Source organism: Pleurodeles waltl, chromosome 7 (assembly GCF_031143425.1).
Source record: "Pleurodeles waltl isolate 20211129_DDA chromosome 7, aPleWal1.hap1.20221129, whole genome shotgun sequence".
NCBI lineage: Eukaryota > Metazoa > Chordata > Amphibia > Caudata > Salamandridae > Pleurodeles > Pleurodeles waltl.
Genome location: NC_090446.1, coordinates 601,210,264 through 601,225,862, shown reverse-complemented (window position 1 = coordinate 601,225,862; position 15,599 = coordinate 601,210,264). Strand labels below are relative to the sequence as shown.

Here is a 15,599-nt window from a genome sequence, read left to right as displayed (position 1 = left end):
CGCTGCTTTGTAGTATTTCTGCACACTGGGCAGTGCAATCCCCCTTCAACCACAGATCTTTTCAGTGTTTTCAGAGATATTCTGGGTTGCCCACCTGCCCATAACAACTGTCTTACCAGGCTATTTATCTTAGTGAAAAACCTATCTGGTATTTTATATGATGTGTTTTTTATAACGTATAGCATCATAGCACATCTTTTTGACTGTACCCAGAGGGGATTAAATAGTTCCAATGCCTTATTCATGCATAGCAGTAATTTGTTGTCTTTGGGCTTAGAAGAACATGGGTTTGAAGGAAGGCAGTATCCAATCCACTTTCAAAAAGTCCCACATAACAAAACTTTCGAAAGTTGTCTTGAGTGGAGAAGGAAACTGCTTATTTCCCAATTTGGGCCAATATTGAAAGGCCTAGAACACAAAATTGATTTAAAAAAAAAAAAAAACGTAGGGTACTACCATAACCTCACAAAGCATAGTCAGTAGGTCAAGACAAGAACATAGCTTCTTAGATGAGGTGAATCCTCTTCAGCTCACACAGGAGAAAAGGGACTCAACATTTTTTGTGGGTACAATATTTTACCCACCTCAAACGTGTATTGAAGATCATCCGAATTCATCAATCCAGAGAAATAAAGAATGAAAAGTACAATGTAGATGGCAATTATGAACACATATGAGCCTTGGCATCTGATTTCCTCAAATCCCTCCCAACTAAAACAGGTTAGTACCTGTAATGGGCTAGTATATAAAGTGACCATGTATATGGTGGCCAGCTGGAAGACAAATAAGTAGATTATCTCTTTTAAGTTCAGACATTAACCAGTGTTGTCCACCCCCTAGGGAGAGACATCTTTGGCACACTGCCCATCGTAAGTTCCTTCAAGCCAAAAAGAGTTTAAATCCAGGTCTGCACTCGATGAACCTAGGTATGCAAGTGCTTTTCTTGAAACTTATGTGGCCATTGCCATAAAGGCTATGAAAAGTTCAGTCAGTGAAATAGAGATCTCCTCCTCCTAAAGTGGAGTACAAAGATGTGCTCGGGAAGAAGATATGGGGACAGGCACTGTATGGCACATTTTCAGTCCATTTTCTGCCTATGGGAACACATGCAGTGAGACTATTATGAGATTATATTACAGAATTTGTCTAAAGAGTACATTGCTTTCATTGTACAAGAGGGGGAAGATGTGGCAATTGCACACCACTTCAAAGCATCCTTAAAAACCGCAGGACCCGCAAACCTCTGATAACTCGTTTATTTTAAAACACCTTGCACAGTTGTGAATGTTAAGTTTAGATTTAAGGTACAAGAGCAAACTTTCATTTTGCCTTTTGATTGCAAGCACCTGCATGGCAAACGGTTTGTGAATGCTGTATGAAGCATCAAGAAGTACATGCAGACAATCAAAATACATGGAAGCGCAGTTGCACGGAATATTTTATCACTTTGGTATGACCCCCCTCCCCCAACACTTTTAATGTCAATTCAACAAAGATCAGGCACTTACTTGAAAAGTACAGTTGCCTTTCATGCTTTAATATGCCAGTAATACAAGAGTTTTTAGCCGGGCTCAGATGAATAGTTTGCCACAGTTTGTACGTTCACTTCATGTCAAAATATCTCATTACTATTATTAACCTCAGTTCCACAAACTATGCTTCTACTTTCACCTTTTGTTGGAAGTGGGAGATGGAAACAAGGGTTGCTATTCCCTAATTACTTTCACCTGCTCTCCTTAAAAAAACACTTTACACAATGCCTTGGAAAAGTACCATCTGATGATGGCATCTGTATGATGTACTGTTTTGACTTCATACATAGGTATACTGCCACGCCTAACGTAAACACCTTCAAATTCAAGTATATCAGCACACAGTATTCTATGCAATGGCAACCTCAACTCATATTTCATAGCAAGTAAGTCTAGATTTGCCTCAAGGAGCACTGCTGTTGTTACTGTTAAGTAACTTGTTTCTTTTTGGTGAGGGATATTCGTTTCTTGCGCTCTTTTCCTGAACCACAGACAGTGAATCCCTCCCTTGACTTCCCCCAGACAAAGACCAGATCAGTGCATATACATCTATATATTTGTCTCTCTCTCAACTCAATTTCTATTATGTCCAGTTCACAGGATTGGGCGTACAGGACGATCAGGAAACACTGGAATTGCAACTACTTTCATCAACAAGGCTTGTGGTAAGGAGTCACTTAGATTCATTGAGTCATTGAAATAACTGCCAGAAATCTTGCTCATAAAATGCGTGGTGGTCTTTGGCTTGCAGCGGAAATCTGGTACCTGTGTATGTAAGGCATAGGCGTGGTTGTGGGAGTTATGTCCATTTGGATGTGTGCAGTATCTGGGTTGGTGCAAGAGTCTGCCACATCTCTGTCTGTAGAAGCAATGGATTGAGCACATCAGTCCTGGAATGTCTGGGCTGACTGTGTGACTGGCATCTGATACTATGGGGCATAGAGGTAGCAGTTCTGCCCGTCTGCATCTGTTGGTTGTCAGGGTCTAGGGGCTAGATGTACCAAAGGGTTTTTCCCATTCTGTGTCAATGGGAAAATGTGTTCGTACATCTGGCCCCAGATCTTTAGAACATTTGGTAGACAGTGGCTGGTGGAAGCCTGTTCTCCAAGCAAATATGAAATACTCTTGAGAGCCTGGGCCTGCTGCTGGTGGAGGTTGGTGCAGGGTCTGAGGAAAGATTTTGACGATGATGGAGACCCTGCTTCAAGTGGTGTAGGAAGTAAGACCTAGGTGAGACGTTGGATCAAGGCTCAAAGGGCACTTTCAGTTCAGCTGCTCCACGTGGGTGTTCCATGTACACACCGTGGTGGGATCAGATTCAAGGGTTACTCTGGCAACGAAAAGGCTGGGATGCTTAGTGCCAACACTGGTTTTGTGGAGACTGCCAGTATAATCGTTGAGGTAGATGTACAGAGGATGAACTTTGATAGCTCTCTATTCTGAAGAAAAGTGTATGTTTGGTTGGTTGTGGACTGTGCAGGGTAGTATGAGGTCCATGTAAAGAGTTGTGAGCATTCTAAGGTCAGTCTTGGGGTTAGTTTAGGTTGCAGCTATTGCTTTAAAATTGTGGTTAGTGGGAGGAGAGAGGTCCATATGGTGAGGTTTGGGCTCTTCAGGGTTGGCCAGGGTTAATTCAACAATGTGCAGTAAGTAAAATATGAGTTCTGCTGCTCTGCCATTGTGAGCACTGCAGAGTGGCAGATGTGGGTCTGATGGTACAGCACTGACCTAAATATAAGAGGTGCATGTGAAGAGAAATACGAGCTCTATAGGGTGTCGGCCCAGTTGTGATTTCTCTTTCTCTTTGTTCTAGATGAGTCAGTCCTGATGGATCTAAAGGCGCTGCTGCTAGAGGCGAAGCAAAAGGTACCTCCAGTGCTACAGGTGCTGAACAGCGGGGACGAGTCCATGCTAGACATTGGAGGTATGAGCTCCTAGAACAGATAACAATTAACATGCTATTCTGGAGATGTCAAACATGGCCTGAGTGTGAAATATTTGGTGCGCACATGCTCTGCACAGTTACTGGTCACACACATTGTGTATATATGTGAAGTGACTGGTGCTATACACTATGTATGTGCAACCAATTATATCACCTGCTCTTTGTATATTGTGACTGTGTACAGGAGACTAACTCCTAGCCTGAATTCAAAGCATCAGATCTGCAGTGAGTTCTCTTTGCATTCATCTGTGTCACATTGGGTTTGTAACATATGCAATTACAGGTCCTTTACCTGCTACATAGCTTGGCATTAGAGAGAAGTTCAAACAAGACCTCTTGCATAAAACAATTGGAAGAAGCATTCCTTTCAGGAATAGAAGTGTCAGCTGACTTGCACACTCCTGCCATCTAGTATCCGGCATAGAGCATTAAACGTTTCTTTGTAAAAGGAGGAATTTCAATTTAGAGTGATCACTGTCCTGAAATTCACAATACACTAGGACACAGTCCCAACCTCAGATTGTTTTTTTTTCTCCCACCATTGATCTGGGACGTGTTTTGAGTACTCAGTCACAATTGTGCTGGAAAAAGAATGATTTTGACATAGAACAACTGGGAAACAATAACGGAACAAAAAACCTATCTCAATGACTTCCATTGAATTGAACATCCAGGAGTAGTTTATGTGGGAATGACTTGATGTTGGTGGAGGGGATAGATATCTTTGTTTAAGTTTTGCCCTGCTTGCAATAGCAGGTTAGCATGGTCAGACCAGTAAACGGTATGTAACCACTCCTTGACAATGGTCTGCTTGGCTTGTAAAACCTTTTGATCAAGAGCACTGTCTAGCATCAACGGGAAAGGAGGTGAGCACACTATTTAGAAATGCAGCGCCAAGACTTGAAGTACCAATCTGAAGTGGTAGCCAAGAACTTTAATTCTAACAGCTCTACAAGTGTACCCTCCTGTACCCCGGATGTGCTAAGGGAGCAGAGTCCCATTTCATTTTGAAGACATCAACTCTAGAAAAGATGAATATCTGGAGCACCGAACAAAGCCCACACTCACAACCAAGTCAATGCCTTCCGTCTCAGAGGTTAATACCAAGGATGGGCCCAGCATCCTTAGCCTTGAAAAGCATGTGACACAAACCAAGGAATAGCCCTCAGATGATGATTAACCACCGAATGTAACTTCCCTGAGAGCCCCATGGCTTGTCTGAAGAACCAGCACCAAATAAGGCTCAGCAGTCAGCCATAGCCACTATCATTGAAATTCCTAGGTACAGAAAAGTATCCTTGATGCTGGAGGGTGTTCGTGGTTCAGGAAAGGATGGTCAAGGTCAGGATGATGCCAACTTCACATCTGTGCTGAACCCGGCTTGTAAGCCGAGCATATCGTCAGAAGCCAGTGCACAAAGGCTTTAATAGGAAGACATTGAAAAATTAGATGAAAGATCGATGACAATATATAAATATTGATCCTAATACAGGCCCTCTTGTTACCTGTTCACTATAAGACATGCTTTTTCACGGAAGTGCAAACTTATATTAAGGATAGCCGTTTCAGAAAAACATGAAGCTTTTTCATTCCTGAAGAAGAAACATCACACATAGCCTACTCTAGTATTCTCCATCAAATTAAGTACCCTCGGAATCAGAAAAGCATTCTTATGTAGACTTGCCTCACATATACCAAGAGCCCTAACTAACTAAATGATAGGATGATGTTTGGCCTAATTATAGGACAGATTATATTGACTATACTGGGCTACTGCCATATCAGTTTAAAGCGCCCCGTTGGAAGATACTTCTATCTCCTATGCAGTCATTGTAAGGGAAGTGACACATCACAGTGTTTTGCCACATGTTGAGGAGGATGACTTGGTCGTTGATAATTTATCTAAAACTGAGAGGTGCACTAACTATTTACCAATGTTGAAAACAATGTGAAAATGCTCATCAGAAAACTTCAAAGACCCGGTTAAGGCTAGAGTCCAATTGGCATTGATTGAAAAGAAGTTTAAACCACTCCTGAGAACCCTTTGCGCATATATATATGTTCGATGGCATGTGTAGCTGCAGATACACATGCTGTGCATATCCCGCCATCTAGTGTTGGGCTTGGAGTGTTACAAGTTGTTTTTCTTCGAAGAAGTCTTTTTGAGTCACAAGATCGAGGGACTCCTCCCATTTCGGCTCCATTGCGCATGGGCGTCGACTCCATCTTAGAGTGTTTTCTTTCCGCCATCGGGTTCGGACGTGTTCCTCTACGCTCCATGTTTTGGTTCGGAAAATTAGTTAGATATCGGAAAAATTTGACGGTATTGTTTGCGTTCGGTATCGGGTTAGTTAACACAGATCGACACCGAATTTTGAAGAGCTCCGGTGGCCCTTCGGGTTTTCGGTTCCCCAGCGGGGCCTGGTCGGCCCGACCACGTGCATCGACAAGACTAATGGAACGGACCCCATTCCGCTTCTGCCCCAAATGCCACAACAAGTATCCTTACACAGATCAACATTTGGTCTGTAACTTGTGTTTGTCTCCCGAACACAAAGAGGATACCTGTGAGGCCTGTCGAGCATTTCGATCGAGGAAAACGCTGAGGGACCGGAGAGCGAGAAGACTTCAAATGGCGTCTGCGCCGTCAGGACACCAAGACTTTGAGGAAGAAGAAACCTTCTCCATTGCTGACTCGGACGAGGCCGAAACAGAACAGACGCCGAAAACCGTGAGTAAAACCGCCCCAGCCAAAACTCACGGTAAATTCATCAGAGCCCAGGGGACGCCACCGCCGGCAAGCCATGGCTTAACCCAAAAAATCGGTGATCGTCCATGGGCACCGAAAAAGGGCACGCAGGTGTCGAAGTCATCCGACTCCGGTCGAGATACCGGCACAGAAAAGACTCGACCCGAGACACCGGGTCAGAACAATCTCGACATCGAGATACCGAGACGACTCGGCACTGAGAGATCGGAACACCGAAACACAAAAAAGTGGCTTCGGAGCCGAAAAAGATGGTGGAAAAGGTTTCGATCCCGAAACATCCGGCTTCGGAGCCAAAAACAAGTTCCTACACTGAGGAGCAAGGGCTTTCCACACACATGCAAAGCTATAAATTCGGACAGGAACTAGAGGCAGGGGAGCCAGATTATACACAGAGAAGGCTCCATATCCAAAAGGAGACAGAGAAGATAAGAACTCTCCCTCCTATAAGGATGAAAAGGAAACTGGCTTTCCAAGAGAAGGATAAACTACCACAAGCAAAGGTGGCAAAACAAGTAACTCCGCCACCATCACCTTAACGCTCACCGCAATCATCACCAATCGCTAGCCCACCGATGGTGCAGTCTCCAACACACACAAGCATGAGCCAAGATGACCCAGATGCATGGGATCTTTATGATGCGCCTGTGTCAGATAACAGTCCTGACTGTTACCCAGCAAGACCATCACCACCTGAGGACAGTACTGCTTACACGCAGGTGGTGTCCAGAGCAGCTGCTTTTCACAACGTCACACTGCATGCTGAACCTATCGAAGATGACTTTTTATTTAATACTCTCATCCACACATAGTCAGTACCAGAGTCTTCCAATGCTACTGGGAATGTTGAAACACGCAAAGGAAATATTTCAAGAACCCGTGAAAAGCAGGGCTATTACTCCTAGGGTGGAGAAAAAGTAGAAGCCTCCACCAACAGACCGTATGTACATTACGCAGCAACTGACACCGGACTCAGTAGTAGTTGGCGCAGCACGTAAAAAGGGCGAAATAACACACCTCTGGAGATGCACCACCACCCGACAAAGAAAGTCGCAAGTTCAACGCAGCGGGAAAAAGAGTGGCAGCACAAGCAGCCAATCAATGGCACATTGCGAATTCACAGGCTTTGCTGTCGAGATATGACAGAGCCCACTGGGATGAAATGCAACACTTTATTGAACATCTGCCCAAAGAATTCCAAAAACGTGCACAACAGTTGGTAGAAGAAGGCCAAAGTATCTCAAATAACCAGATACGTTCAGCAATGGACGCAGCAGACACAGCTGCAAGAACTGTAAATACAGCTGTGACAATTCAGAGACATGCATGGCTGCGCACCTCAGGATTCAAGCCCGAAATCCAACAGGCCGTGCTTAATATGCCTTTTAATGGACAGCAGTTGTTTGGGCCGGAAGTGGACACTGCTATCGAGAAGTTGAAAAAAGATACAGATACGGCCAAGGCCATGGGCGTGCTCTACTCCCCACAGAGCAGAGGCACTTTTAGGAAAACACAATTTAGAGGGGGGTTTCGGGCTCAAACAACAGAACCCTTAACTTCACAAACCAGGCCCACATACCAGAGCCAGTATCGGAGAGGAGGCTTTCGGGGACAATACAGAGGGGGACAGTTCCCTAAGACTAGAGGGAAGTTCCAAAGTCCCAAGACCCCTCAAAACAAACAGTGACTTCAGTGTCACAAATCCCCAACACGTAACACCAGTGGGGGGGAGACTAACAGATTTTTACCAAAATTGGGAGGAAATAACAACGGACTCGTGGGTCCTAGCCATCATCCAACATGGCTATTGCATAGAATTCCTACAATTACCACCAAATGTGCCGCCAAAAACACACAACATGTCCAAACAACACATGGATCTATTACAGATAGAAGTCCAAGCGTTGTTACAAAAAGAGGCAATAGAACTAGTACCCAGTCATCAAAAAGGGACAGGGGTTTACTCCCTGTACTTTCTCATACCCAAAAAGGACAAAACTCTAAGACCTATATTAGATCTCAGAACACTAAATCTTTACATCAAATCACTTTCACAAGGTAACACTTCAAGACGTAATCCCCTTGCTCAGACAACAAAACTACATGACGACATTCTTGTCAAAACAGACAACATGACAACAATTTATTACTTAAACAAACAGGGAGGCACACACTCATCACAACTGTGTCTCTTAGCACAGAAGATTTGGCATTGGGCGATTCACAATCACATTCGCCTAATAGCGCAATACATCCCAGGAATTCAAAACCAATTGGCAGACAATCCCAGTCGAGATCACCAACAAATCCACGAATGGGAGATTCATCCACAGATACTGCAAACCTACTTCCAAAAGTGGGGAACACCGCAAATCGACCTATTCGCAACAAAAGAAAATGCAAAATGCCAAAACTTTGCATCCAGGTACCCACAGCCTCACTCCAAAGGCAATGCGTTATGGATGAGTTGGTCAAGGATATTTGCTTACGCTTTTCCCCCTCTCCCACTCCTTCCATATCTTGTAAACAAATTGAGTCAAAACAAACTCAAACTAATACTAATAGCACCAACTTGGGCACGACAACCTTGGTACACAACATTACTAGACCTGTCAGTAGTGCCTCATATCAAACTACCAAACAGACCAGATCTGTTAACTCAACACAAACAGCAGATCAGACACCCGAGTCCAGCATCGCTCAATCTAGCGATCTGGCTCCTGAAGTCTTAGAATTCGGACACCTAGACCTTACACAAGAATGTATGGAGGTCATCAAACAGGCTAGAAAACCTACTACAAGACATTGCTACGCAAATAAATGGAAACGATTTGTTTATTACTGTCAAAATAATCAAATTCAACCATTACACGCGTCCGCAAGAGACATTGTAAGCTACTTACTGCACTTACAAAAATCTAACTTAGCTTTTTCGTCCATTAAAATACATCTCACAGCAATTTCAGCATATCTGCAAATTACACATTCAACTTCACTATTTAGAATCCCAGTCATAAAAGCATTTATGGAGGGTCTAAAAAGGCTCATTCCACCAAGAACACCACCATTTCCTTCGTGGAACCTCAATATTGTATTAACGCGACTCATGGGTCCACCATTCGAACCCATGCACTCTTGTGAAATGCAATACTTAACCTGGAAAGTAGCCTTTCTAATAGCCATCACATCCCTCAGAAGAGTGAGTGAAATACAAGCCTTTACCATACAAGAACCCTTTATACAAATACACAAACATAAAGTGGTTCTAGGCACAAATCCCAAATTTTTGCCAAAAGTTATATCACCGTTCCACTTAAACCAAACTGTGGAACTCCCAGTGTTTTTTCCACAACCAGACTCTGTAGCTGAAAGAGCATTACATACATTAGACATAAAAAGAGCTCTAATGCACTACATTGATAGAAATAAACAGTTTCGCAAAACAAAACAATTGTTTGTAGCTTACCAAAAACCTCATACAGGGAATCCAATATCCAAACAAGGCATTGCCAGATGGATAGTTAAATGTATTCAAACCTGTTATGTTAAAGCTAAAAGAGAACTGCCTATTACACCGAAGGCACACTCCACTAGAAAGAAAGGCGCCACAATGGCTTTTCTAGGAAATATACCAATGACAGAAATATGTAAGGCAGCCACATGGTCTACGCCTCATACATTTACTAAACATTACTGCGTGGATGTGTTAACAACACAACAAGCCTCAGTAGGACAAGCAGTACTAAGAACACTATTTCAGACAACTTCAACTCCTATGGGCTAAACCACCGCTTTGGGGGAGATAACTGCTTACTAGTCTATGCACAGCATGTGTATCTGCAGCTACACATGACATCGAACGGAAAATGTCACTTACCCAGTGTACATCTTTTCGTGGCATGAGACGCTGCAGATTCACATGCGCCCTCCCACCTCCCCGGGAGCCTGTAGCCGTTATAAGTTGACTAAAATTAAACTTGTACATTTGAAAATTTTTAAATATAACACTTTTAGTCACATTATGTACATACATACTTACTCCATTGCATGGGCATTATTACTATATACACAACTCCTACCTCACCCTCTGCGGGGAAAACAATCTAAGATGGAGTCGACGCCCATGTGCAATGGAGCCGAAATGGGAGGAGTCCCTCGATCTTGTGACTCAAAAAGACTTCTTCGAAGAAAAACAACTTGTAACACTCCGAGCCCAACACTAGATGGCGGGATATGCCCAGCATGTGAATCTGCAGCGTCTCATGCCACGAACAGATGTACACTGGGTAAGTGACATTTTCCATACATCTCCATCCGCATTACTTGTTGGTCATGCAGCTAAGAGTATTTATAACACCCTGCCTTTTACAAATAAATGTAAAAGTACTGACGCAGCAGGCAAGTGAGTAGCAGTAGGGGCAGTACCATAGTACTGAATTGCAGGTCAGTGGGCCAAGTATGATAGAAGCCAGTGGGAAGAGGCCAAGCAAGTAATGCAACGTCTCTCTGATGCATACAAGAAAAGAGCTAAATGTCATGGATGAGGGGAAGGTTATTTCCAATTTTAACATTGTGTGCTTTGTAAGCAGCGGATACAGCCCCAGAGCAGATTAACAAAAGTCCTGAGAGGTGTTCTGTTTGATGATCAATATTTCTTCGGACCTTAGGTTGATGACATGCTAGAAACAATAAGACCGATATAGAAAAGACAATGCTTGACATACAGCACCAACACCAGCACGGAAGCAGGCTTCTGCAAAGGCATACTCACAAGACATCTAAATGCCTTCTGGCAGACCCACCACCTCCCTCCCCCACTTCCTCAGCCACCCAGTACCAGCCTGGGTAAAAACGGGGTTATGCATCTCAGTATGGCAGATGATTATCCTCCAGCACCCACGGCTCCTTCTTGGAGTAGCACACCTCCTCTCGAGACTTTCATCCCAAAACATCAAGCACATCTCTTTTACCTGAGATTTGTGGTAACTGAAACATTACAGTTTCAAAGTTCTATTGTTAGGAATAACTACAAGCCTACAAGCATTCACAACACGTCTTGCAGTAGTAGCAGCAGCAGCTCTTATGTCTTCTAAAATTGATGTTCCCATGTCTGGACGATTATATGGAAAATGGACAGGTAGCGTGCAATGCCTCACGTATACTCAACAGTTTGTTCACCCTGTGCACAAATTAGAATTCACAATAAATGCCCCAAAAAATCACATTGGCGTCTATGACAAATCCAGGGGTTCCTCAGTCCTACTTTCGATTAAATCACAGGGAAAGCCTTACCAGTCAATGAGAGGGTGACAGCATTTCAGACTGCCTCCCCTGTACCAGACGTCGCATCTGCTGACAGAATAATGGAACTGATGGAAATTATGGCATCATGGATTGTTTTAGATTCAAACACACAGTTACACGTGCGTCTTCTACAAAGGTATTGGGCAGATAGTGGTCATGAGCAACTGAAAATTGGGAATATTTATGTTGGTGTAGCCCAGTATTCAGCACAAAATACAATGGTGAAACAAAAAGAATGTTTCTTGATCGTGACAGGTTGGGGAGCACATTTGTGTGCCCTCACTGCACACAGCCAGTGGTCAGTGTTTGAGCTTTTGGCGGTGCATGTAGTCCTCTGAGGTTTCCAAACAATATTGCCTAACAAAGTGGTCCTCATTTGCACAGTCACAGTGATCACCATGTACCATTGGCAGAAACAGGGTAACATATCCCACAACTTTCCACACTACCACACACAATGCATAAAGCGATGCATCATCAGATCAGACTACTAGCAAAAACTCTTCCAGGGCCCGACAGTAACTTTGCCGACCCGCTGAGCATGGCGCACCAGGAAACTGGCAAATGTAAGACCAGTTTTCGTATTATAAAGACTTATTTCCATGTTTGGGGACTCTAACAGTGAATATGTTCCCCAATTTCAAGAATGGTAAATGCCAGAACTTCACCTTCGGATACCCACACCTGAGGATCCTAGCAAATACACAATGAATAAATTGATCAGCTAATGCTTTGTCCCTGCTACCACCAATTCGTTAAGTAATGTGGAAAATAAGACCGACATCAGTGACTTATTCTAATTTCTCTAACATGAGCATGTCAGTCTTGTGAGACTACTATTAGTGTTGTCTTTTCATCCACACTAAACTTTGTTCAGACTTGGTGAACAAGAAGGGAAGCTAGGGCATCCCAAACTCAGAGTATTGAAACTTGCAATCCAGCACCTCCAGTCTTGGAATTTGTTTTGTGGAGACTGCAGATCTTAAAGGAAGCTAGAAAGCTGACCACTAAAATATGGGTATGCTTTGTGTACTGTTCCTATCTTCATATTGAATATTGATCCCATACAAGTACAATAGAGCACATTTCGTGTTATTTGTTACACCTACAATAGAGTAGGATTAGACTTACACCTGTATCCTTTCATTTGTCAGTAATTGTAGTTTACCATCAAAACGGAGAGCACACGTTTATGTTTTGAATTTAATTCATTAACACCTCAATAAAGGGTCCTAACAAGGTCTTCCCTTGTAGACTGCCACCTTCTTTCTTCTTGGAGCCATGACGTTTCCTCACTAGCCTCATATGGGCACACTAAGCCACTACATTTGTGTGTATTATAGTTTGTTATATTTACATATAGAATTTCTTGTAGCCATCACACCTCAGAAGTAGGACTCCACGCTTTCAGTTGCTGGTTCCTTTATACTGGTACACAAAGAAGGGTGTGAAACACGCTCGTGCTTGTTTTCAGTCTAAAGAAGTTTCACAAAAACTCTCACATATTAGATGGCAACAGTACCATCAATTTCTTTGTTGAAAATACACAGTCAGTTAAGAAACCCAAACAGCTACTTGTTGCTTATGCACAGCTGCATATTGGCAGCGCCATTTTATAGGCGGGTCTAGCAAGGTGGACTGTTGGGTTTATTAAGTTGTTGTGATGACAAAGCCAGACACACACTGCCTACCCTAAAGAGCACATTCTACATGCTATAGAGGTACCATAGTGACATTTATAGGTAGTATCCCACTAGCAGAGTATTGCTAGGGTTCCACCCAGACTTCCATCCACACATTTACTAAGCACTATTGTGGGGACATACACACCCATCAAGCTTTACTAGTCGGTCATTCCTCCTTGCCCCACACATCTTCCACATCTGCTCACAAGCTGCTGCTTTATGAATGTGGGCGCAGCTACACATGCTGTAAGACGAAAATGTTTTGTGCCTGTAACCTTTGGTTTGCAGCCTGTGGTGCTGTATATTCACATGCACCCTACCCGCCTCCCTAAAAGTAAGCCCTGCAAACATATTGTACACGTATGCATGCTTTCTTGCCAGTTCACAGACATTAGAAAGCTTCACTAGTACACACATTCGCGTGCCCTTGGAAGAAAAACATAATCTGACGTGGGATCGGTGTCCTAAAGCATTGCAAGTTTCAAGGACGTTTCCACGAATGTACTTGAATCTGAAATTCCATATTTGAAAAAAACAAGATTGTAACGTTCAGGGCCCAACACTAGATGGCAGGAGTGCGCACAGCTTGTGACTGTACACAAATAGAGGCTGCAAATGAATTGTTACAAGTAAGTCATATTTTCCTTACTATTCATTAAACTGGGAATCCTAGAAAAATATTTTATTGTAGCTGCAAGAAGAGAGAGTAAAAGCTCTTAGCATGTATTTTGTTGAGGAAGTGAGGTACTGGGTGACGCGGTTTGAAGTGCTTTACACCAGAAGGAGTTCTTATTCAAGAGGGAAGCGTACTTAGTCTGTATCAGTCTGAAGAGTTTGCAGGGAGGGCTCAGCAGCAGGGTAGCAGGGTTGAAGAAGTGTGTGTAAGAGGGTTTTGGGTATGAGAGGTGAGTTGTGTACAAGAGTTTTTATGCAGTGTGAGAACAACTGTGGTTTGTCTTCTAGGGGAACGAGGCTGTGCCTTCTGCGGAGGTCTGGGGCATCGTATCACAGACTGTCCGAAGTTGGAGGCTATGCAGACCAAGCAGGTCACCAACATTGGACGAAAGGATTACCTGGCACACAGCTCCATGGACTTCTAAGGAGATATTTTGCTTGATGATTAAGGAGCATCTTTTTCGATTTTCAAGAAGAAATCATGCACAAGGATTAATATATGTAAAGCCTGATGGACTTCAGACACAAAGGAATCCTACGGCAATGCTCATTGTATTTCTGCCTTACTGCTTATCAGGTTCAAGGGAAGTGGGTGGCGCAAGGCTACATTAATTTCGGATGCAGCTAAGGTTACTGTTGACCTGATGTAACCATTATATGCTGTGCTAGCACCATGAAGCTGTTTATAAGTTATTGTGTTCCTCTCTACAAATAATTTTTTTTAAAAAACTGTTTGCATCGCTGGGTCCTTCCACTTCCAGGCCTTGCACGGACATCTGCTTTCTCAGCCCTGTGACTTAAAAATTGAAACAGTCATCACACAGAGATGCATTGGAGAGGATACAGAGCTCAAGCTTGGAGAAGCTGGTACTTGCCTCCTTTTATCTAGCCTGACCACCGGTCTGGAGCTGAGAAACACATCAAATGATCCACCCCGAGGCCCAAAGTTGGTGCCCAGTTCCAGCTTTATGTACATGTAAAAACAGAGCCGGAGTGAAAGCAGAAATTCTGTTTAGTATTCTATGGAAGATAGCTTGATAGACTGGTTGGTGGGGAACAGGGTGTTTTTTCTGACATTCCCACCTTATGCCTCTTCATCTTGCTAGAATGTGGTGACTTTGAATAATCATTCATCCACACACTAATAAGGTTTCCCTCCCTGACCTTTTTTTTTTTTTTTTTTTAAATAAAAAAAGCGTTATCGTTTACAGCATGCTTGTTAGGATACGCTGGGCAGTTTGAATCATGGTTACAAACCACTCTTGGTAAGACCAAATTCTACTGCTACTGTTCTTTTCCACGTGGTATGTTAGGAGGAGGGAGAAATTAACTCAATTAAAACCCTGTACTTGTTCTTACCTTACAGACTGTTTCCTGTTTATTTCTTCTTTCTCTTACCCACTCCTTACCTTCCTTGTTACTACTCCCCTCCCACGTCTTAATGACTCTACTTCCATCTTCATATTTTTTTTCTATATTGTGTTAACAGAGACTTGCCAATGCTTTACGGCAGCAATTACATCTATCGTAATTAACATTATTGCATTTATTTATTTACTTAAATTTACAAATAAAAAGGTTTGCTTTAGTTACATTACATCAAAACAGTCAGTGTCCTCTATGTCAACACGAAACCTTATTTGTCACAGGCTGCGCCAGACATTAGGCGATGTCGCACGAATGTAATTACT

General features: G+C 43.1%; 1 protein-coding gene across 1 annotated transcript in view; it reads left to right on the top strand.

The window, feature by feature from the left end:
- DDX41 (DEAD-box helicase 41) overlaps positions 1-15,087 on the top strand; it is a 167,815-nt gene extending 152,728 nt beyond the window's left edge. The window contains exons 15-17 of the mRNA XM_069244503.1: positions 2,126-2,197; positions 3,346-3,456; positions 14,197-15,087. Coding sequence (XP_069100604.1) covers positions 2,126-2,197; positions 3,346-3,456; positions 14,197-14,333 — 320 coding nt within the window. The 3' untranslated portion in view covers positions 14,334-15,087. The remainder of the gene's footprint in view (positions 1-2,125; positions 2,198-3,345; positions 3,457-14,196) is intronic.
- The last annotated feature ends 512 nt before the right edge of the window (positions 15,088-15,599 follow it).